Source organism: Gopherus flavomarginatus, chromosome 2, assembly GCF_025201925.1.
Source record: "Gopherus flavomarginatus isolate rGopFla2 chromosome 2, rGopFla2.mat.asm, whole genome shotgun sequence".
NCBI classification, from domain to species: domain Eukaryota; kingdom Metazoa; phylum Chordata; order Testudines; family Testudinidae; genus Gopherus; species Gopherus flavomarginatus.
Genome location: NC_066618.1, coordinates 248036119 through 248059355, shown reverse-complemented (window position 1 = coordinate 248059355; position 23237 = coordinate 248036119). Strand labels below are relative to the sequence as shown.

The 23237-nt window shown below is 41.1% G+C and overlaps 1 protein-coding gene across 8 annotated transcripts in view; it reads left to right on the top strand.

Moving 5' to 3' along the window:
* The window catches only part of ZNF704 (zinc finger protein 704), a 165489-nt gene that overhangs the window by 96798 nt on the left and 45454 nt on the right, over positions 1-23237 (top strand). For all 8 annotated transcript variants that reach the window (XR_007772645.1, XR_007772642.1, XR_007772641.1 and 5 more), the window contains exon 3: positions 21031-21134. Coding sequence is in view for 3 of the 8 variants with exons in the window: in XM_050941068.1 (XP_050797025.1) it covers positions 21031-21134 (104 nt within the window). In the remaining 5 variants the exon portion in view is untranslated. The remainder of the gene's footprint in view (positions 1-21030; positions 21135-23237) is intronic.

Below are 23237 nucleotides of genomic sequence, written 5' to 3'. Positions count from 1 at the left end.
CAGTCAAAGCCAACAGACGAACCACAGATGGATATGTTGCATAAGTGCTCTGCTGATCAGCCATTGATGTATTGTTTGTGACAGAATATTCCTTCAGTGTTGCACTTAGTATAAAGTACAGTTAATAGAATAGACGGATGAAAATAATCCCAATTTGAATCTGCTCTTGAGTTTTTCAGTTCTTGAAAACACAACCCTTTTTATAAGGAAGGAAAATCAGTCCTAAAGTATGAATTATCCTTTCAATAATATTTTGCTTGAGAAATAGTTTCAGTGGAGGCTGTGACAATATATAGGCTAGGTTCAAGTTGACCTGCGCTGAACATATGACTGTCTAGCCGTGGAACTGAAAAGGTATCACTTTTTAGTAAAAAGTTCCACTAGAGAATCATGTACTGACACAAATATCTGACTCGTTCATGGACTTCTGTGAAATGTTCTGTTTGTAAGCTCATGCTTTTTTTTTTAAAATACTGCTTTATTTCTTTAAAATAAAAGAAAAGAATAGCAGGTTTTTATTCAATGCCTACCATATAGTAGCATATCATAAATTTATCTAGATAGTGAAAAGATTATACTCCTGGGGGGAAAAAAGGACAAAACCAAAACTAATAAATAAAAATAGAAGATGAACATAGAATAATGCTATTGTAGGTAACATTTGTTTCTCAAGCAAATGAAAGCCTTATGGCTTTGTTCTGTTTCTGCTTAAGTAAGCAACATAGGCTCCAGTTTTGCGCTTTCTGAAGTCTGTGGCAAAACACCCATTCACTTCAGTTCATGCAGGATCTGGTCCATTAGGAGCCCATATTTCTTCAAAATTACCCCAGCCTCTCCTGAAGTATGTAACATCCATTCTTGTTCTGGTACCTTTAGCTGCTGTAACTGCTATTTTAATCCATTCTAGTTGGTAGGTGTATGAATGTCAGGGAAGTTTTTCAAGCCCTGAGCCAAGATAGGCAAGCTGTTTTTCTCTTTTCTATTGTCAGTGTCTGCAGCTCCTGATTATTTTTGTTGGTTCTCTCTGCGCTCCCTCCAATTTGTCAGTACCTTTCTGATAATATGATGCCCAAAACTGAATGCAGTACTCCAGGTGCTGTTCCTCCGGATCCAGGCAGAGGGAGTAGGACCTCCCCGCTCTACAGAAAGAGGCAGCTTTTGAATCCTTATGTAAAGTGAAGACATCCACAGTAGGCAGACAGTTATATTGTTCTGGGGTCACACTTTGTGTGTGGAGGCTGGACCCCAGTTCACACACAATTAACCAGAAGTCGTAGTCACAGTTAGAACGAGAACATGGCTTTTGAGCTGTATGACCAAGTGCTGTTATTTATTTTAAGGAATAATTTCACAAATTCAGGCCAACATAATCTGTTAAATTAAACGGATACTTCCTTCCTTATAACATGCTATAAAGAAAGACATTAGATCAAATTACCTAGTCTGTGAAGGCCACTTTGTGCAAACAGTGCAATGCTGTTTTAAACTGGCTGGAGATAGCCGATGAAGGATTCCCACTGCCCATTGGAACTCTCCACAAGTGGAGAGTTGATAGGCACAGCTTTTTATAATCTCCTGTGCCAGCCATCCCCCACTGTTGGTATAAGGGGAAGGAGTGGGCATTGTAAGGGTGGGACAAGGAGGTGAGTGAGCATTTGTGGAGCACCACCACCACGAGTGGTGTAATTTAGGGATTCCCTTATCCAACTGTAAATTACTTTCGGCCAGACAATCTAAACCAGAAGCCATAACTGGCTCACTGCTGTCCCCTAAACTCTGCTTGGGTTGAGTGGCGAATCAAGGCCATAGTGGGTGCGGAGGAGGAAGGAAAAAAAGAAAACGAAGAAAATACAGTACTTCTTTTTAGAAAGGTAAACAAGCATATTGCAGAAAGCAAGTCAGGTAACCTATGCTAATAATTTCAGTGAAATAGAGAAATAAAACTTACAGCTGTAATTGAGGATTTGAGTCTGTATCTATAAATTCAGAGCAAGGAAAATAACCTTACTAGACTGTTGTTGTATTTTATAAACAAAAAGTTAGAAAATAAGAAAGATTTAAATTCCAGTTACTGGTTCAACAAAAATGTACAAGTGAGAAATGCTCAGCTAATTTACTCCAAACAAAGCTTCCCACTCTGTACAAAGTCCATGTAATATATGTGCAGCATGACAGTGTGACCTGGCCTGGAATTGGTCACCGCTGTATCTTTAGTATCACAGCGAGCTGAATGTCTTTTTTCATATCATTTATGTAAAAGTAATTAATTACCTGCACAGGTCACCTCTTCTCTGTTCGGAATAGCTAAAATCCTAACCAGTCTTGTCAGTTTCCGGTGAAGGAGATGGGTTTGCCTGGGAGAGGACTGGGTCAAAGTGGATATCTCGCATCTACAGCATGTTGACCGTCAGCATCATGGAGAAAAACTATTACTTTCAAACTATTAAAGTTATAACTTTATCTTTGTAAAAGCTTTATTTATAATCCTAAACTTGGAATTTTCATGAATTCTAGCAAGATTTTTTTATACTATATTGTAATAATGAGGACCAGGGAGCCAGCCAAAAAGCAGAAGTACAGTGGAGAAGAGAAATAAGGAGAGAAGGGTCCAGGAAAAAAATCAAGGCAGGGATCCACAAGGGAAGATGCGGAGGAGTGTATGGTTTTATGCAAATAATATAATGTATATTAATGAGATGTGTGGTGCTCTAATTTGCATAAACCCGCCAGATTTTTGGATCTACAGCTTTAACAGGAATGCCTTTAAGATACTAAACCAATAAATTACTTTTCAAAAGGTTCTCTTCAAAAGAAAGATGCTCTCCTAAATGCTGAGAAAATTATTAAAATACAGATTTTAGAAGAAAAATCTAAGGGTGACATCCTCAAAGGTCCTGTATACTACCAACTGTCCCTGAATCAGTGGAGATTGTAGGCGCTCAGCAGGTGTCAGGCTTTGGTCCTAAGTGAATAAAGATAAACTGGACTTTGAAGGCAATAAAGTTAGTATAAGATTAGAACAAGGGGGGAAGTATTATAAGATGTTCTACATGGATATCTACAAACATATCTAAGGTTGTAGAAGCATGTATATAGTACACCTCTACCCTGATATAATGCGACCCGATATAATGCGGGTTCGCATACAATGTTGTAAAGCTCTGACATGCTGCTCTGAGCAGCATGTTATGGGTGTCGGGCTTGGCCAGGGCCAAGGGGTTCGATAAGGGTCAGAGGGTCTCGGGGGCAGTCAGCGGCTGCCCCCCTCCCCCAGGGTCTGGGGGACAGGAGCTGTGGGAGGGCACTTTTGGGGGCCTCACAGTCCCAGAGTGGCCTGGGGGATTAGTGGGGGGCTGGGAGCAGCCCGCTCTGCTTCCTTCGCCCCAGCCCTACCTGTGTCAGGGGAGGGGCCTTGGGGGAAGGGATCCCCCCCACACTCACCAGCAGCGATGGAAGCGGAGCAGCCTGGCCCCAGCCCACTCCACTCTGCCAGCTCCCAGCCGCAGAGCTCCATTTCCTGCCGCCGGTGAGTACAGGGGGCATCCTTTCCTCAACCTCCCTGCACTCACCTGTGGCAGGAAGCAGAGCGCTGTGGCTGGGCGGTGGCAGAGTGGAGTGGGCTGGGGCTGCATCGCACTGCTTCCCACCGCTGGTGAGTGTGGTGGGCGTCATTTCCCCAACCTCCCTGCACTCACCTGCAGCGGGAAGCAGAGCAGCCCAGCCCCAGCCAGCTCTACTCCACCAGCTCCCAGCTGTGGTGCAGGACCTTTCCCCAGCCACCCCCCAGCAATACGGCTGGGGCCAGGGCAAGGAAAGCAGAGTGGGCTGGGGCTGCATCGCTCAGCTTCCCGCCACAGGTGAGTGTGTGGGGAGGCGTCCTTTCCCCAACCTCCTCGCACTCATTGATGGCGGGAAGTGGAGCGCCGCAGCTGGGAACTGGCGGAGTGGAGCTGACGGGCTGGGCTGCTCCGCTTCCCGCCACTGCTGGTGAGTGCCTGTCAGAGGGTGGGGAGGGGGGATGAATAGAGTCAGAGCAGTCAGGGGACAGGGGGTGAGGTCCTTGGGGTGATTAGGGACAGGGGTCTCCCGAGGGGGCAGTCAGGGAACAAGGAACGGGGGGGGGGGCAAAGCAAGTTTGATATAATGTGGTCTCACTTATAATGCGGTGAGATTTTTTGTCTCCTGAGGACCACGTTATATCAGGGTAGAAGTGTATATTATTTGATAAATGGTATGCTATCTTGTAGTTAAAGTCTGTCTCATAATATCTATGTAAAAGTGAGGAGAGTTAAGGTTACACATCCAACCGTAACTTTGGCATTTTATGACTCTTGAGTGCTAGGTGGGGCAACTTTAACATTCTCTTAATATATATTTTTGTGTGGAATAAGAGTTCTACAGGACACTCATGGAAATGACACTGGGAAGGTGAGGGTGGTGTTGTGGTCTGACACCCGTGTAAATCAGGAGTAACTTCAATAGAGTGTAGAACTAGTGTAAAGAAATCATTGGCTATTGTATTATTTCATGATTGTTTTATTATAATAAAGATATTGTGCTTGTTGAGATAATGCTACTTTATGGACAAGAATGAAGATATGCAAGCAGAACTTGCTATCTAAAAGGGAAAAATGGTTTTAACGAAAATACTTTTTCTTACAGCTGTAGTCTTTTCTACACAAAAGTGTTATAATACTGTGTCTATAAGCAGTCACTGATGAAAATAGGAGTGTTAGCAAGGAAAACACTTTGTTCTGTCAAGACTAAGCTAATATGATTAGATAACTGTAGGCCATGATTTAGCTAGTTTCCTGTAATGAGAAATAGATGAATTTAGGCCTGTAGTGCTAAACAAAGAATTAGAATTAAGCCAAATGCATTCTACTGCCAGTAGAAATCGCACCACTGACTCCATTGTTTTAAATGCAAAGCAGTCAGGCAGTAAACAGGCTCATATAACAAGCACATCATAGCGATATGAATGTTTAATATTAAAAGCATCTCAGAAAAACAGTTTTATAGAGAGTATCTATAAATAATTCTGGTATCTCTTTATATGTTTTGATCCACTTAGGCTGACCATTATACCTGTTCAACAGTAGTTTACAGCTTATATTACAGAGTGCACATTTATCAGAAATAAGTTTTTGCATTTTTGTGCTTTCTAATAATCTTCATTTTTATTATGGATTCTATCTTCATATGCTAAAATTGTATATTTATTTTGTTTAAATATAAATATATACACTAATTAGCTCAAACCACATTAAAAACTCTTACATAAAATTTACTTTGTAATATCAAACTAGAGCACTAAAATAAAGCAATATTTTGTAGATAATAAAAAAGAACCCACCCATTCCCCTTATTATTATACCACTGCATCCCACCTGGACTGTGATTTTTTTTTCAAAGGCTCCTAACACAAATCAGCTCCAGTTTTCACTGGAATATATGGGAGGATATTATCATGCCAAATTTCAGCTTTCAAATCCTATTCATTTTGGCTGCAGACTCTTCAAGAGAGCAAGAGCAGTTTGGGGGGGTTATTTATAATATAAAATATAGATTTTTTTCACTCTTCTGTACTAAAAAATGACTGTACAATTTTTGTTCAAACTCAAAAAAATCACCTCAGGAATATACCAAGGGTAGAAAATTTCAGCTGAAAAGTTTCATAACTTTATGAGCAATTTAGAACAATGAGTTATAATGGAAACTGTTATGCAATCTGTAGCCCAGTGGACTAGTTTGCCTTTATTATATTTACTGCTTTGCATTATATTCTGCTTTGCATTATGTTCAGCAGTAATGCAAGAAACCTACAGCCTGTATCCTGTAGGACATTAGCTTCAGCAAGTTAGCATAAGGCTTGAGACCTATGAACAGATACATTTTGCACAGATAAACGGCCCAACGGAAAACCCCAAGTATTTGAGGAGCTGAAAATAGAGTTTACGGGGAAGTTCTGACCACAGGTACATATTCAACCACAGAAGTGTCCCGGCAACAAACTAACATACATAACGGGTACATGAGATCCATTTAAGGCTAGCCTGCTTGCTTGCCTATATATCTTTTCTTATAAGTGTCTTCTTTTCTTATGGCTTTGATTATTTGTTTTATTATAATAGGTTCATTGTTCTGTATTATATATTGGCTGTAACACAAGGGACCTGCAGGCCACATCCTGTATGTTGAGCTAAAGCATAAGGTCCATATATGGCTGTGACCTTTAACATAGAGGATGTGTTAAAGCAGGATGGCAATGGAGTTTTCCTAAGTTCATACCCTTTTAAACTTACACCACAGCTTGAAACTTGGAAAGAACCGAAATAATCAGTTAGGACAGAAATATCAAGTGTGATACCTAACCACAAAAGGACCATGGTAATGAATGGACGTATATGATAATAAGTTGAGATCATTGATATACTAACCAACCTGTAGGACAAAGCCACTCCAACATTAGTAAGATGAAGAAATACAAAAAAAGGAAAAAGGGAAAAATCCCCTACTAAATATGCATTGAACATAACGGCATCAGTGTAATATATTATAAAAGTGGCATCCCAGCCTAGGGGTGGTAGGAAAGAGAGAGATAGTCCTTGGGAGGTGCCAGAATGATGGCCATTGGTGATGGTGGGGATGATAAGGAAGATGGTGGCTAACATTTCAGGTTTTTCTGCAAAAGATGGTGCGAGTATACGGATGTGCAGATGAACATTCTGTAGTATCTCTGTCTGATGAGCTTGGGGTGTTAGTGACTGTGCAAAATGTATTAATAAATTATATTTATAAATATAAAAGAGTTTCTATAGTGCACATAAAGGTTCCCAATTATATAATAATTTAAATAATACTTGGCCGGTTTTGGGACAAGAACCTATCAACACTCAAAGTGATAACTGGGGATTCTTAAAAAATCACTATAATTAATACAGAATCTAAAGATCAGGCAACAAACCTTACCTGTAATGGGTCACAATGAATGTCCTGCAATTTTTTTTTAATTATTACAAGTAGCCACATATAGGACTAAAGGCAAATGACTAAACCTGTGTTTTAATCTGATTGCCCCACAAGTCTGTTGATAACTTTTCTAAGGCTGAATTGATATTTAATAGAAAATGAACCTGGAAAAGCTGGCATACATACAATGTTTTAGGACTGTCACATCATAGAGATGAGTCATTATAATCTTCTTAAAATACTTAACACAATTCAGACTCTTCACTCCTCTGACAAAACAACCATGGGCTAACATGCCTACATTACAGTGTCTCAAAGTTCACTAAAAGAATATGTGTAGTCCAAAACTCCACCAGATGTCAGTACTTCATCTTACATTCTTTATTTCCTGAGCAAAGGCACAATGCTATTTTCCCTTCTTTAGTCTGTGAGCATTTCAGTTTTATGCCACTCCAATAAGCACTAGCACTGCCAACTTCATCATATCCAGACTTATAAAGCATGTGGGGTTTGCAGACATATACTTGTTTGGAATGTTTTGAAAGTGCAGTTTAAGGCACAGTTTTGCAAATTTTACTCAGGTAACGTAGAAGAGAGAGGCCTCCAAATGGAACATAACAACAAATGGCTTTTGAGATGCTAATATAAATGAAATTAGGGAATTATTTTGCCACCTTTTATTATAGTAAAATTTTACCTAAAACAAAGATTAATCATCTCAAACTAAAATGCATTAGGGAACAATTCTAAGTCTAGCTGGACAACAGAATGCAGGTTATCAGTAAATCACCAGCACTGCGTTCCTTAAACAGCAAGATAGACACTACAGTAGTTGGAACCATCCAGTGAATGGCTCTGTAAAATATATGGGACCAGACTGGAAGACATAGCGGTCCTTCTTTTTGACACTATGGAGTACTGTTAGATAGGATCAGAAGTCCTGCTTTGCCACAGTCAGCATAGGACAAACCATGGATTAGTTGGCTGTATTGGATGGAGAAAGGGTTGGTAATGGGAGAGTGGGAATCTTCTTCTTCATATGGCTGATGTAAATGCAGAGCAATAATTGTAATTTTACATTTAGATTCTTGTAACCATTGCAACCTTCTCTCTCTTACTTGGTATCACTAAATTCCTGCTCTCCCGTTAATAAACGTTTGCCATAAACCAATTCAGTGCTGTGTTTGAAGGGGAGGGTATATTTATACCAGTTAAATTAATAAACGGTGATGTGCTGACTACTTAATAGATCAGTGAACTTAATATCTTCTGTGAATGTACAGTAGTAGGGACTTGTGCATTGCAGAAAAACATCTTTGAGGAGCTTGGAGGCTGGAGTTCATTGAGGTGAGGTTTGGGCTGAGAAAGCCTTGAGGAGTTTGCTGATGAGGAAGATGGACTGATCTGGCAGGGAGCTGACACACAGTCTAATCACCAGCAAAACTCACTCTTGCTGAGGCAGAGAGGTAACACGATAGTTCACAGCTCTGGGTGTCCCCAGCAGTGTGTTACAACCAGCTATTGAACTGTCCTCTATCCGGCCATATCATCAGGAGAAGCTAAAGGTGATTTAGAACCTCTTTTCACTCGAGCCCTTTCAGCAGCACTGAGCATATCCCTCGCTAGCTTGAGGATTTAGCACAATATTTAGATAATTCATTAATGGAAAATCTCTCATGGGAATAGAAACTGGAAAGATTGGGATTGTTTATCTTAGAAAGGAGATGAATAAGAGGGAACATACTAAAAGTATAAGAATGAATTTTAGAGAGCAGGTAGATGGGGAGCTTCTGTTTTCCTCATCTCAACACAAGAACAAGAGGAAATTCAGTGAAACTGAAAGATATCAATTCACTCAACACAAAATTAGACTGTGGAACATATTGCCACAAGGTGTAGTTGAGGCCAAGAGTCATACTAGGTTAGACCAAAGGTCCATGTAGCCCAGTATCCTGTCTTCCAACAGTGGCCAATTCCAGGGGCTTCAGAGGGAATGAGCAGAACAGGCAATCATCAAGAGATCCATTCCCTGTCACCCATTCCTAGCTTCTAGAAAACAGAGGCTAGGGACACCATCTCTGCCCATCCTGGCTAACAGCCATTGCTGGATCTAACCTCCATAAATTTATCTAGGTTTTTTTTTTAACCCTGTTATAGTCTTGGCCTTTGCAACGTCCTCTGGCAGAATTCCACAGGTTGACTGTGTGTTGTGTAAAGAAATACTTCCTTTTGTTTGTTTTAAACCTGCTGCCTATTAATTTAATTTGGTGACTCCTAGTTCTTGTGTTATGAGAAGGAATAAATAACACTTCCTTATTTACTTTCTCCACACCAGTCATGATTTTATAGACCTCTATCATGACTTTAGTAAGGCATTTGATATGGTCTCGCATGATATTCTTAGCAATAAACTAGGCAAATACAACTTAGATGGAGCTACTATAAGGTGGGTGCATAACTGACTGGATAACCATACTCAAGAGAGTAGTTATTAATGATTTCCAATCCTGTTGAAAAGGTATAACAAGTGGAGTTCCACAGGGGCCAGTTTTGGGACCAGCTCTGTTCAATATCTTCATTAACGACTTAGATATTGGCATAGAAAGTATGCTTATTAAGTTTGCAGATGATACCAAACTGGGAGGGATTGCAACTGCTTTGGAGGATAGGGTCATAATTCAAAATGATCTGGGCAAATTGGAGAAATGGTCTGAGATAAACAGGATGAAATTTAACAAAGACAAATGCAAAGTGCTCCACTTAGGAAGGAACAATCAGTTTCACACATACAGAATCGGAAGAGACTGTCTAGGAAGAAGTACGGAAGAAAGGGATCTAGGGGTTATAATGGACCACAAGCTAAATATGAGTCAACGGTGTGATGCTGTTGCAAAAAAAGCAAATGTGATTCTGGGATGCATTAACAGGTGTGTTGTGAGCAAGACACGAGAAGTCATTCTTCCACTGTACTCTGCGCTAGTTAGGCCTCAACTGGAGTATTGTGTCCAGTTCTGGGCACCGCATTTCAGGGAAGATGTGGAGAAATTGGAAAGGGTCCAGAGAAGAACAACAAGAATGATTAAAGGTCTTGAGAACTTGACCTATGAAGAAAGACTGAAAGAATTGGGTTTGTTTAGTGTGGAAAAGAGAAGACTGAGAGGGAACATGATAGCAGTTTTCAGGTATCTTAAAGGGTGTCATAAGGAGGAGGGAGAAAACTTATTCACCCTACCCTCTAATGATAGAACAAGAAGCAATGGGCTTAAACTGCAGCAAGGGAGATTTAGGTTGGACATTAGGAAAAAGTTCCTAACTGTTTCAAGGTGGTTAAACACTGGAATAAATTGCCTAGGGAGGTTGTGGAATCTCCATCTCTGGAGATATTTAAGAGTAGGTTAGATAAATGTCTATCCGGGATGGTCTAGACAGTATTTGGTCCTGCCATGAGGGCAGGGAATTGGACTTGATGACCTCTCGAGGTCCCTTCCAGGCTTAGAATCTATGAATCTATGAGTCATATGCCCCTTTAGTCGTCTTGTTGCCAAGATGAAAAGTCCCAGTCTTATTAATCCTCATACGGAAGCCATTGCATACCCCTAATCATTTTTTTGCCCTTTTCTGTATCTTTTCCAAAATCTTTTTTGAGATGAGGCGATTCTCATCTGTCTTATTATCTATTCCTTTCCTAATGATTCCCAACAGTCTGTTAGCTCTTTTGACTGCCACTGTACAATGAGTGGATGTATAGTTGGAATTATGTTTTCCAATGTGCATTACTTTACATTTATCAGTATTGAATTTCATCTGCCATTTTGTAGCCCAGTCACCTAGTTTTGTGAGATCCCTTTGTAACTCTTTGCAGTCTGCTTTGGACTTAACTATCTTGAGTAGTTTTGTATCATCTGCAAATTTTACCACTTCACTGTTTACCCCTTTTTCCAGATCATTAATGAATATGTTGAATAGGACTGGTCCCAGTAAAACTCCTGGGAGCACCACTATTTATCTCTCTCCATTCTGAAAACTGACCATTTATTCCTACCCTTTGTTTCCTATCTTTTAACAAGTTACCGATCCATGAAAGGACCTTCCCTCTTATCCCGTGACAGCTTACTTTGCTTAAGAGTCTTTGGTGAGGGACCTTGTAAAAGGCTTTCTGAAAATCTAGGTACACTATATCCACTGGATCACTCTTGTCCACATGCTTGTTGACCCCTTCAAAGAATTCTAGTAGATTGGTGGGAGATGATTTCCCCTTACACAAACCCTGTTGACTCTTCCCCAACAAATCATGTTCATCTATATGTCTGCCAATTCTGTTCTTTATTATAGTTTCAACCAGTTTGCCTGGTACTGAAGTTAAACTTACTGGCCTGTAATTGTCGGGATCACCTCTGCAGCCTTTTTTAAAAATTTGTGTCAGTTAGCTATCCTCAAGTCATCTGGTACAGAAGCTGATTTAAATGATAGGTTACATACCACAGTTAATAATTCAGCAATTTCACATTTGAGTTCCTTCAGAACTCTGGGGTGAATACCATCTGGTCTGGTGGCTTATTACTGTTTAATTTATCAATTTGTTCCAAAACCTCCTCTCATGACACCTCAGTCTGGGACAATTCCTCAGATTTTTCACCTAAAAAGAATGGCTCAGGTTTGGGAATCTCCCTCACATCCTCAGCCATGAAGACTGATGGAAAGAATTAATTTATTTTCTCCGCAATGGCCTTATCATCCTTGAGTGCTCCTTTAACATCTCAATTGTCCAGTGGCCCCACTAGTTTTTTAGCAGGCTTCCTGCTTCTGATGTATTTAAAAAAAATGTTGCTGTGGCTTTTTGAGTCTTTAGCTAGCTGTTCTTCAAATTCTTTCTTGGCCTTCCTAATTATATTTTTACATTTCATTTGCCAGAGTTTATGCTCCTTTCTATTTTCCTCAATAGAATTTAACTTCCACTTTTTAAAGGATGCCTTTTTTTTGCCTTTCACTGCTTCTTTTACTTTGTTGTTTAGCCGTGGTGGCAATTTGGGGTGTACATTTAAGTTGAACCTATATTATGGTGTCTTTTAAAAGTTTCCGCGCAGCTTGCAGAGATTTCACTTTTGGCACTGGACCTTTTAATGTCTGTTTAATTAACTTCCTCATTTTTGTGTAGTCCCCCTTTCTGAAATTAAATGCTGCTGTGTTGGGCTGCTGTGGTGTTTTCCCCACCACAGGGATGTTAAATCTAATTATATTACTGTCACTATTACCAAGTGGTTCAGCTGTATTCATCTCTTGTAACAAATCCTGTGCTCCATTTAGGACTACATCAAGAATTGCCTCTCCCCTTGTGGGTTCCAGGAGTAGCTGCTCCAAGAAATAGTCATTTAAGGTGTCAATAAACTTTGTCTCTGCATCCCATCATGAGGTGACGTACCTTGTCAATATGGGAATAGTTGAAATCCCCCAATATTATTGAGTTTTTTTATTTTTATAGCCTCTCTAATCTCCCTGAGCATTTCACAGTCACTATCATCATCCTGGTCAGGTGGTCGGTAGTATATCTCTACTTCTATGTTCTTATTGTTCAAGCATGGAATTACTATCCATCGAGGTTCTGTGGTACAGTTTGATTGATTTAAGATTTTTACTTCATTTGACTCTATGCTTTCTTTCACATATAGTGCCACTCCCCCACCAGCATGACCTGTTCTGTGCTTCCAATATATTTTGTACCCTGATATTGCTGTGTCCCATTGATTATCCTCATTCCACCAAGTTTCTATGATGCCTATTATATCAATATCTTCATTAAATATGAGGCACTCTAGTTCACCCATCTTATTATTTAGCTTTTGTATATAAGCAATTAAAAAAATTGTCACTTTTCAGCTGTCTTCCATTTTGTGATGTAATTGAATGGGACTTTTTCATTTGACTGTTTCTAATCCGACCCTACTCATATTTTATCTTCCATCCTCTCCTCCTTACTAGGACATAGAGATTCTCTATTAATAGATCCTCCTCTAAGGGATGTCTCTGTCTGAACCATGCTCCTCTGCCACAGGGATGTCGACTTTCCCCCAGCCCTTAGTTTAAAAACTGCTCTATGACCTTTTTAATTTTAAGTACCATCAATCTGGTTCCATTTTGGTTTAGATGGAGCCCATCCTTCCTGTATAGGCTCCCCCTTTCCCAAAAGGTTCTCCAGTTCCTAATAAATCTAAACCCCTCCTCCCTACACCATCATCTCATCCACACATTGAGACCCTGCAGTTCTGCTTGTCTAACTGGCCTTGTGTTTGGAACAGAAAGCATTTCAGAAATGCTACCGTGGAGGTCCTGGATCTCAATCTCTTACCTAGCAGCCTATATATAAATATGTCTTTTCAGGGATTAAACCAATCTCCAACTATTAGGGATTAGGATGAGATAGTCATTGAGGGAGATTATTCCACACATCTATCAAGGATTAGACTAGACCCTTGTAGTCCCTTTTAACCCTATGATTCTACCTATTGGGGATTCTTGTACCTTCCTCTGAAGTATCTGGCAATGGCCACTATCAGAGACTTGATTATGCACTAGATGGACCAGAGGTCTGATCCAGTGTGGCAATACTTATGTTCCTATGAACCTAGTATCTACAGCCCATTAACCACTGTATTAATTCTGCAGGGCCAAATACCATTCACCCCTTATTTAAAATGAATACTGCTATTTCTTTTAAATAATCCATTGATTTCAGTTGGGCTATTTAAAGAGTTAGGTACTACATTATGTGAATAAGGTTGACAAAATCTCACCCATAATCTGTAACCAGCCCAAATACCTTGGCTATCATACGGTTACTATGTCTAGAAACTGTGGCTTATTTTTGATTCTACTCTTTAGCTTCAAAAAGTGTGGGAATGTATTAACTCAGACTGATAAAACACTTACATGCTAAAAATAGTCCACTACCCTTGGGGTCAGTTTTGAAAGTGACTGAATCATTTCTGAGGGCCCAGTCCTAGTCTTCTTGCTCATGTGAGTAGTCCCATGAAGCTGGCCCTTGGCCATTTGATTTGTTGGCAGTTTCTGGATTATAGACTTGCAACATTAAAAATATATATATTGTAAAAGTATCTATTTTATTAGAAGTTTTTAACTGTTCTTTGAAACTTTCAATAGTTGAAGGATCTTGGGAGAAGGAAACTGAATATTATTTTGGAATTATATAGAGGCAAATTTCTATAGGTTAAATTTTACTAAAAATTAAGTGGTAGATGCTGTTCTGTGTAGATGTTCTCAGTGGCTACATACAGTACTTTAAGACAGTGGTTCTCAAAGCTGGTCCGCCGCTTGTTCAGGGAAAGCCCCTGGCGGGCCAGGCTGGTTTGTTTACCTGCTGCGTCCGCAGGTTTGTCCGATCACAGCTCTCACTTATTGCGGTTCGCTGCTCCAGGCCAACGGGGCTGCAAGAAGGGCGGCCAGCCCATCCCTCGGCCCGCACCACTTCCTGCGGCCCCATTGGTCTGGAGCGGCAAACGGTGGCCAGTGGGAGCCGCAATCGGCTGAACCCGCAGACGTGGCAGGTTAACAAACCAGCCCAGCCCACCAGGGGATTTCCCTGAACAAGCGGTGGACCGGCTTTGAGAACCACTGCTGTAAGACATGTTTTGGGAATGCTAAAATTAATTTGTCTCAAAGAGTGAGCTATAATTGGGGGCGTAATTAGAAACAGTATACATTTTGAACCTTTTGTCTGTATTTTGTCTCAGGCTTTGGGAAAGAAACGAATCCCTTTAAAAAACAGGGGAAAATGATACTGTCCTCCTTTGTAAAGTGCTTTGAGATATACTGATGGATGAAAAGAGTTCTATAAAAGCTAAGGCATCATCAAGATGCATTTCTGTTAGATTAGTTACTGCTCAAAGGATTATTCTGGAAGGTCAAGGAAGATTTCCTGAAAAATACTTTGAATGACAGCATCATATGGAAGAGATATTGAGGCAGCATGATATTCGTATTGCTCCTTCTTTATTGAACAAGCTCCTGTACATTAACCAGGCACAAGGGAATGATAACACATACTGAAGATGCAGGATGACTTCTCTTTTCATAAATTCATAGATTCCAAGGCCAGAAGAGACCATTGTGATCATCTAGTCTGACCTCTTATATAACACAGGCCATGGAACTTCCCCAATATAATTCTTAGAGCATGTGTTTTAGAAAAACATCCAATCTTGATTTAAAAGTTGGCAGTGATGGAGAAAACAGCCATGACCCTTGGTAAATTGTTCAAATGGTTACTTACCCTTGCTGTTAAAATTTTACACCTTATTTTCAGTCTGAATTTGTCTAGCTTTAACTTCCAGCCATTTGATCATGTTATTGCTAGATTGAAGAGCCTGTTATCAAAAATTTGTTCCCCATTGTAACAGTTCTAGGGTGCAGTGTAGACTAGTAAGGGGTTGTGGCACCACTTGCTTTGTAAGCCTGGGTGCTGTACAATGCTTTGCTGCTTTAGCTTCAACCTCGGATGATCTCAACCAGCCTACTAGCATGTAAGTCACAACTTGAATGTCTGCGTCCTAGACCGTCCTGGTTCAGCAGCTCTGTCTATAGCCCCACTCTGGCTTCCACCAGCCTTGGTTACAACCAGCAAGGTGACCCTAACACACCCAGTCCCAAATTTTCCCAAAACTGTGTTCAATGTCCAGGTCTCTCCTGGACAGTTTGGAGAAAAATAAGGTTATTTTGTTCATTTGAAGACACAAGAGTACATCACAGCTTATTAACTTTACTGGGGTAAATACACCCTTCCCCTCAAACACAGCACAGAGTTGGTTTATAGTAAAATATAAAACAGATTTATTGACAATAGTCATAGGTTCGGTGGTGCCAAGTAAAAGGAATAAAGTTAGAAAGGGTTCCAAGCAAATATAAGTGAAAACACACATCTAAAAGTCTAAAACTTAGTCTTGCAAGGTACAGGCTTTGTACACGATGGTTTCTCTCACCAACCTTCTTTGCAGTCATGGCTGACTTTCCCTCAGTCAAGACTTTCCACGTAAGTACAAGAAGCTGCTTCCCTTGTCTTCCTAAGTGAAATATCTTTGCCTAAGAAGGTTTCTTACTTGTGTTTAGTTTCCAGAGACTTCAACCCCCCCCCTTCGTTGAAAGACCCATCTTTCTCTGTTTGCAAGAGCTTTGTTCTCTTGGGCTGTTCAGTGATGGATGCCAAAGATGGCTTCTGTCCTTGCTTATCTTCCAAAATTCCAGTGTGTCTTTGTTTCAAGAGGGAGGATGACCTCATGCTGTTCTTCCCTTCCTGTGGGCTTCCAATCCCTCTGTATGTAAATTGGGCTTCCATTGTTTTGATTCCATCATGCTTCATTTTCATAGGAGTGAGGTAAATAGCTACTTTCTCTCCTGTCTGGCAGGGAACCTGTTCTCCCTGTTTGGATACAGACTTTAAAGCATAATATAATTAAGTATCCATATTTCCTCGTATAGTGATAATACATGCATTTCACAATTATATTAATCATCAGTGTGTTATTAGCTTTCAGAAAAGACCTCACTTTATACACTTTTATAATATAGTAATATTATATACAGTGTTGATTCAATTGCTTATCACTTGAGTTTCAGCCCTTCTCTCTTTATAGACCAGTAAACCTGTGAAGTGGATTCTTCTGAGGGTTACCTCTCAAAGTAAACTTTATTCAAGATGTCAGGAAGGTGACATGGACTCTGAATACTCTTTCTTTCCTTGCTGGTGTTTGCTAAAATGCAAATTGTTCTTTTTCCTGCAATCTCCTCCTCTTGGTAGTTGGATGGCCCTGTTTTACTGCTTATATGTAAATGTACCTTCTTTGTTGCTGCCTGATGACCAGGTTGGTCAGAGAAGCAAATACATTCTTTTGTCTAGGGAAGACCTGTTTACCAGTTCCCTCAACGTGCCTTGCTTTAAACACATTTTAGTCATAACACCAGCATATATACATAACTCTCTTAATACTGCATACATACATCATACAAGAGTATTATTAATCAGTGAGCTATTAGTATTGAAAAGATACCTCACAAGATATATTTTGTACGAAGATTATTACAATAGTGTGTAGGGGTGAATACAAGGGTAGTTAGAGTCGCACACATGTAGGTACTTATAGACTGTAATCAAATCACCCTTAACCTTTTCTTTGTTAAAATAAATAGATTGAGTTCCTTGAGTCTAATCGTTTAATCATTCTCATGGCTCTTCTCTGAACCCTTTCCAATTTATCAACGTCCTCTTGAATTGTGAGCACCGGAACTGGACATAGTATTCCAGCGGTGGTCACACCATTGTTAAATACCAGCTCTATTCCACTCAAGATTCCCATGTTTATGCATCCCTTTTGGCCATAGCAATACATTCAGAGTTTGTGTTCGGCTGATTATCCACCATGACCCCCAAATCTCTTTCAGAGTCACTGCTTCCCAGGTACAATCCCTATCCTAAGTATGACCTACATTCTTTATTCACAGAGATAAATATTTAGATGTATCCATATTAAAACACTGTTTGCTTGCACCCATCTTAGCAAGCGATCTAGATCACTTTATATTAGTGACGTGTACTCTTCATTATTTACCACTCCTCCAATTTTTGTGTCATCTGCAAACTTTGTCAGTGATAAATTTATGTTTTTTTCCACGTCATTGATAAAAATTTAAAATGGTGTAGGGCCAAGAACCAATCCCTGCAGTACCCACTTGAAACAGACCCACTTGATGATGATTCCCTGTTTACAATTTTATTTTGATAGCTATCAGCCAGTTTTTAATCCATTTAATGTGTGCCATGTTAACTGAATAGCATTATAGTTTTTTAATCAAAACGTTGTGCAGTACCAAGTCAAACACCTTACAGAAATCTAAGTATATTACATCAACACTATTACCTTTATCAGCCAAGTTTGTAATCTCAATAAAGAAAGAAATCAAGTTAGTCTGAAAGGATCTATTTTCCATAAATCCATGTTGATTGGCATTAATTATATTGCCATCCTTTAATTCTGTATTAATCGAATCTTATATCAGCTGTTCTACTATCTTTGCTGCAATCAGTGTCAGCCTGACAGGCCTATAATTGCCTGGGTCATCCCATTAACCCTTTTTAAATATGACAACCCTGGTCAAGGAACATCAGATTTTTCCCTTCCTGCTATCCTTTGCCCTCCAACTCATTCCCCAAAGGCCTGCATCTGTTCCTGGTGCATTTCCTCTGTTGGGCTAGAATTTCCTCCCATCCTCTGTTGACACAGAAGTAATCAGATTGCATAATAAATCTTGGGCCTTGTAGTGAATGGCCCAGCCAAATGTTTTCCCATCCCCTTTCTGCAAAGTCACCAGTATAAACTATACACTTAAGATGAACATGCCTGTCAACAAACTCATTTGCTAGAATAGCAACAGAAAGCAAACACAAACAAGGGCAGGGAGGGGGAAGAGGGGAATACAAATTAAGTGAGTTAAATCCTGTATTTCATAAAACAGTGCCCCATATGCAGGATGAAATTACTTTATAATGATTGACCAACAAGTGGCTAATCCAAAATATCAAGAGAGTTGTTCTGTTTTTAAATATGCAGTAGAACCCCGCTGATCTACATACTTCCAAATTCACACAAAAAATTAGTAGTCTCTCCCAACTGCCCAGCAAAAATGTAATAGCAAAGCCTTGTACTGAACTCATTATTTTAAAAATAATTACCAGGAATTCATTATTTTAACAATTAATGGCCAGTAAATGTACTAATGGGCTATGAAGTATAATAATAGAAATTTATCTATAGTTGTCAAATTCAATTATCAAAGTATATTCTGTGATTCATGAACTTTGTTTTTTATTGTGTGTGCACTTGCTGACTGATTTGCAAAATCCGGTCATTGGCATTATTGGTTCATTAATGTGAATTTTGGGGGTTCTCTCACCTAGATGTGTTTTCTCTCTTTGCTTTTTGATAGAGTTCCTCTGTCACAGCTGAATTCACAGGTAGTGATGTTCAGTAGTTTTGTTTTGGTGCAGTCTATTTTCAGAAATTTGTTTCCAATACATTTACATTTTCCTGATTGTCTGTCTCTTGGAGTAGTTTGGCAGAATGTAAATGGAAATGCTATTTGAAGTATACTGTAATATAAAGAGAGCCACTTTTACAGCCACAAAAATGGAACAAGAGCTCTGCCTTGAATACATATCTATTCTAGAGGCTTGATTCATCCCTGCTAATGTGCCTGTCTTAACCAGCAGGGGACACTGTGCCCCAGGCAGTTTTTGCACTGCTGCTTACTCAGAGGTTCTGCCAGGCAGTTGGGTAGCTTTAAATTGAAGTTCAGGCTATATAGGAAACTCTCTGAAAATCAGCTGTCCTCACTTTCCTTGCCACAGCAGGCTTTGCCCACTTTTGGGAAGATGCTAGCCCACTCCAGGCCCCTTAGTTAGCTGTCACAATTCCTGTCCTGGTAGACTTACCGTCCCCTGTGGATCCTTGTGCTGCAGATCATTCTAGGGCTGAATCTTTCAGATTTTCAAAGATTTTTTTTTATCTTAAAGCAGGTGGTTGCTTGGTGGGTCTGGTCTGTAACCTAACCGATCTTTTAAGCTAATGGCCAAGTGATGATAAAGTGAAAGAGAGAGAGAGAGAGAGCGTGTGTGTGTGTGTACTTAATACAATTAAGCAGAAGTAACTAAAATAAAATAAAATCTGTCCCACTCAATTTTAGCTTGAAATTAAAGAGTGCTTCCAGGTATCCTGTTACTCTGCTGAGAGTGCTGTTTATTTTACCTGCCCTACTTTTGTTTCTTTAGGCCTCAATCCAGAAAAGCACTTAAGCACATGAGTAGTTGAAATCATGGGGCCTCACTGTGGTAACAAAGAGAGAGAGAGGTTCACAACATCTTTCATGCAAACCCTTTTTCATTTTCAGTATCTTTCCCTTTGATTTGCTAAAAGTAGTCAACTTTAGTATAGGTAGGTGATTGACACAAACTTTCAGATCTGGTTGTTTTCTGATTCTCTCCTTAAGTAGTTTTGTTGCCATCTTCCAGTTTCCTGTGGGCTAGGTAGGGTTGCCAGGCGTCCAGTTTTTGACCGGAGTGCCCAGTTGAAAAAGGACCCTAGTGGCTCCAGTCAGCACCGGCGACCAGGCTGTTAAAAGTCTAGTTGACGGTGCTGCGGGTCTAATGCAGGCTAGTCCCTACCTATTGTGGCACTGTGCTGTTCCCTAGAAGCAGCCAGCAGGTTGGATCATAGGCGGGGGGGAAGGGGGTGCACAGGGCTCCACGTGCTGCCCCCACCCCAAGCACCAGCTCTGCACTCCCATTGGCCGGGAACTGTGGCAAAGTCAGGACAGGCAGGGCACCTGCCTTAGCCCCACTGTGCCACTGACTGGGAGCCACCCAAGGTAAACCCATGCCCCTGCCCCAGCCCTGAACCGTCCCCCAAAACCTGGAGCCCCTTCCTGCACCCCAAATCCCTGATTCCCTAGCCACACCCCAGAGCCTACACCCCAACTAGAGCCCTGTCATACACATGCATCCCCAACACACTGCCCCAGCCCAGAGTCCACTCACACACCCTAAACCCCTCATCCCTAGCCCCAACCCAGAGCCCGCACCCAGAGCCCATACCCCCTCCTGCACCCTAACCCCCTGCCTCAACCCGCATCCCCCTCCCACCCTCCAGATCCCTTGGCTGGAGCCCCCAACTGCACCCAAAACCCCTGAGCTCCTCCCAGCCCGAAACCCCCTCCTGGATCTCAAACCCCTCATTCCCAGAGCCCACACTCCCTCCCACAGCCCAACCCCTGCCCCAACTCAGTGAAGGGGAGAGCAAGCCACTGAGAAGGGGGGGAATGTAGTGAGTGGGGGGCAGGGCCTCGGGGAAGGGGCAGGGTGGGGCCTTGGGAAAGGGGCGTGGCTAGGATGTTTGGTTTTGTGCAATTAGAAAGTTGGCAATCCTAGGATTAGGCCTACCATTAAACTGCTGAAAGAGTCGTTTACTGAGATTTTTCTGCCTTCCTTTCACTGTGTTTCAGAAAATCTTCAGAAGAACTGGACATGGATAAAGTGACAGCAGCTATGGTACTAACCAGTTTATCCACCAGCCCTTTGGTTCACAGCCCTCCTGTACGGCCCAATGGTAAACTTACAAAATAGTACTTTGGGGGATTGTAGGAAGTGGTAGTAATACATTATACTGAGAATCTGAAAGTTACTTTCCATTTTGTGGCAGGCACATAACACATCTGAATAAATATGGTAGTGATAAAGTATCCTTATCTGCCCCAGTAGTAGTAATTCAACTGGAAAAGAATAGCTGCCCAGTTGTCCTGTTGTACCCATTATAATTACCCATTAGGGGAGCTAGAGGCAAACTTGAGGACTAGTGAGAGAGTTCAGATAAATGAGGAGCAGAATCCACCTCTGGAGGGGACTGTGATTTACTCTGTGTTTATACTGTCCTAGTACAGTTGGGCCTTGACCTAGTAGAGGTCTCTAGGTGCTATTGGAGAAAAGCCCATACATGAGAATATGGCTTCTGAGTGGCAGTGGAGCTGATCTAGCATCTGTAACCCTAGCTCAACCCCTGCATGAGAAGAAAGACCAGAGGAGGATCAGTAAAGTGGTGGATCTTCTGACCATCCTGAAATGTTTGTATAAAATAATCTGATAATCTGTAGAATTTACACATAAAGTCAATATGGCAGTGATTCTCAGCCTTTTCCCTACTGTCCCCACCCACCCACATCCTCCCCAGTCAGAACAGATCCAGGTCCTATTTCTCATTTAGCAATATGAGAAGGCAGAGTAATTGTGACTCCTCCCTCCTCCCGGAGACCTGATTACAACTTCAAGGCTGAAAAGATTGAAAAATTGAAAAATCGGGGCCTTAGTTCCCATCCTGTGCACCTGTTTCCAGGATAATTTCTCTCAGACAACATGCAACCAAACTCATGAATAGGGCCCTACCAAATTCACCATCCATTTTGGTCAATTTCATGGTCATAGGATTTTAAAAATCATAAATTTCATGATTTCAGATATTTAAGTCTGAAATTTCATATTGTTGTAATTGTACGGTCCTGACCCAAAAAGGAGTTGTGGGGGGGGCCCACAAAGTTATTATAGGGAGGGTTGCAATTCTGTCACCCTTATTTCTATGCTGTTGCTGGCAATAGTGCTGCCTTCAGAGCTGAGCGGCTGGAGAGTGGCAGCTGCTGGGCCAGCTCTGAAGGCAGAGCTGCCACCAGCAGCAGTGCAGAAGTAAGGATGTCATGGTATGGTATCGCCACCCTTACTTCTTCGCTGCTGCCTGCAGAGCTGGATTCCTGGCCAACAGCCGCTGCTCTCCAGCTACCCAGCTCTGAAGGCAGCGCAGAACTAAGAGTGGCAATACCATGACTTCCCTAAAATACCCTTGTGTCCGCCCTGAAAATCCCTTTTGGATAAGGACCCCCAATTTGAGAAACGCTGGTCACCACTGTGAAATCTGTATAGTATAGGGTAAAAGCACACAAAAGACCAGATTTCATGGAAGGAGACCAGATTTCACCGGCCGTGACATGTTTTTCATGGCCATGAATTTGGTAGGGCCCTACCCATAAGACACTTGATTACATGAACACAACATAAGTGTAAAACAGTTCTTAAATCTGATAAGCAATTGGTATTTTCAACATCTGATAATGAAATTGATAAGAAAACGTCAATGATAGTTTGAGAGGGCTTGTAAAGGTTTAAAAATCTATAATATTATGTGGCAGAGATCCTGATGTGGTGATGCACTTGTTAGAGGTCCATGGAGAACTAGCCGGTCATGTGTGCTGGCTCTTCCTCCTCACTTCCAGCTGCTAACTATGTACTAAATACTCTCCTACTGTAAACAATTGCAGTAGTTGTAGCAGGGATATTAACTGATCATGAATCAGTGGAGGAGGTGGGAGTGAGCCACAAAGCAATCTTTCTATTAAGATGGAGTCCACACTTTGAAAGTGTTTGAGAAACCCTTGCTTTTGAAGCCAATTCTTCATCTTTCATAAAAGATACACTGTCTGGGAATCTGTGTATCTAGCTACTTAGATCGGGGTTTCTCAAACAGAGGTCGCCGCTTGTGTAGGGAAAGCCCCTGGCAGGCCGGGCCGGTGTGTTTAGCTACCCTGTCCGCAGGTCCGGCTGATCATGGCTCCCACTGGCCGCGGATCGCTGCTCCGGGCCCAAGGGAGCTGCTGGAAGCGGCTGAGGG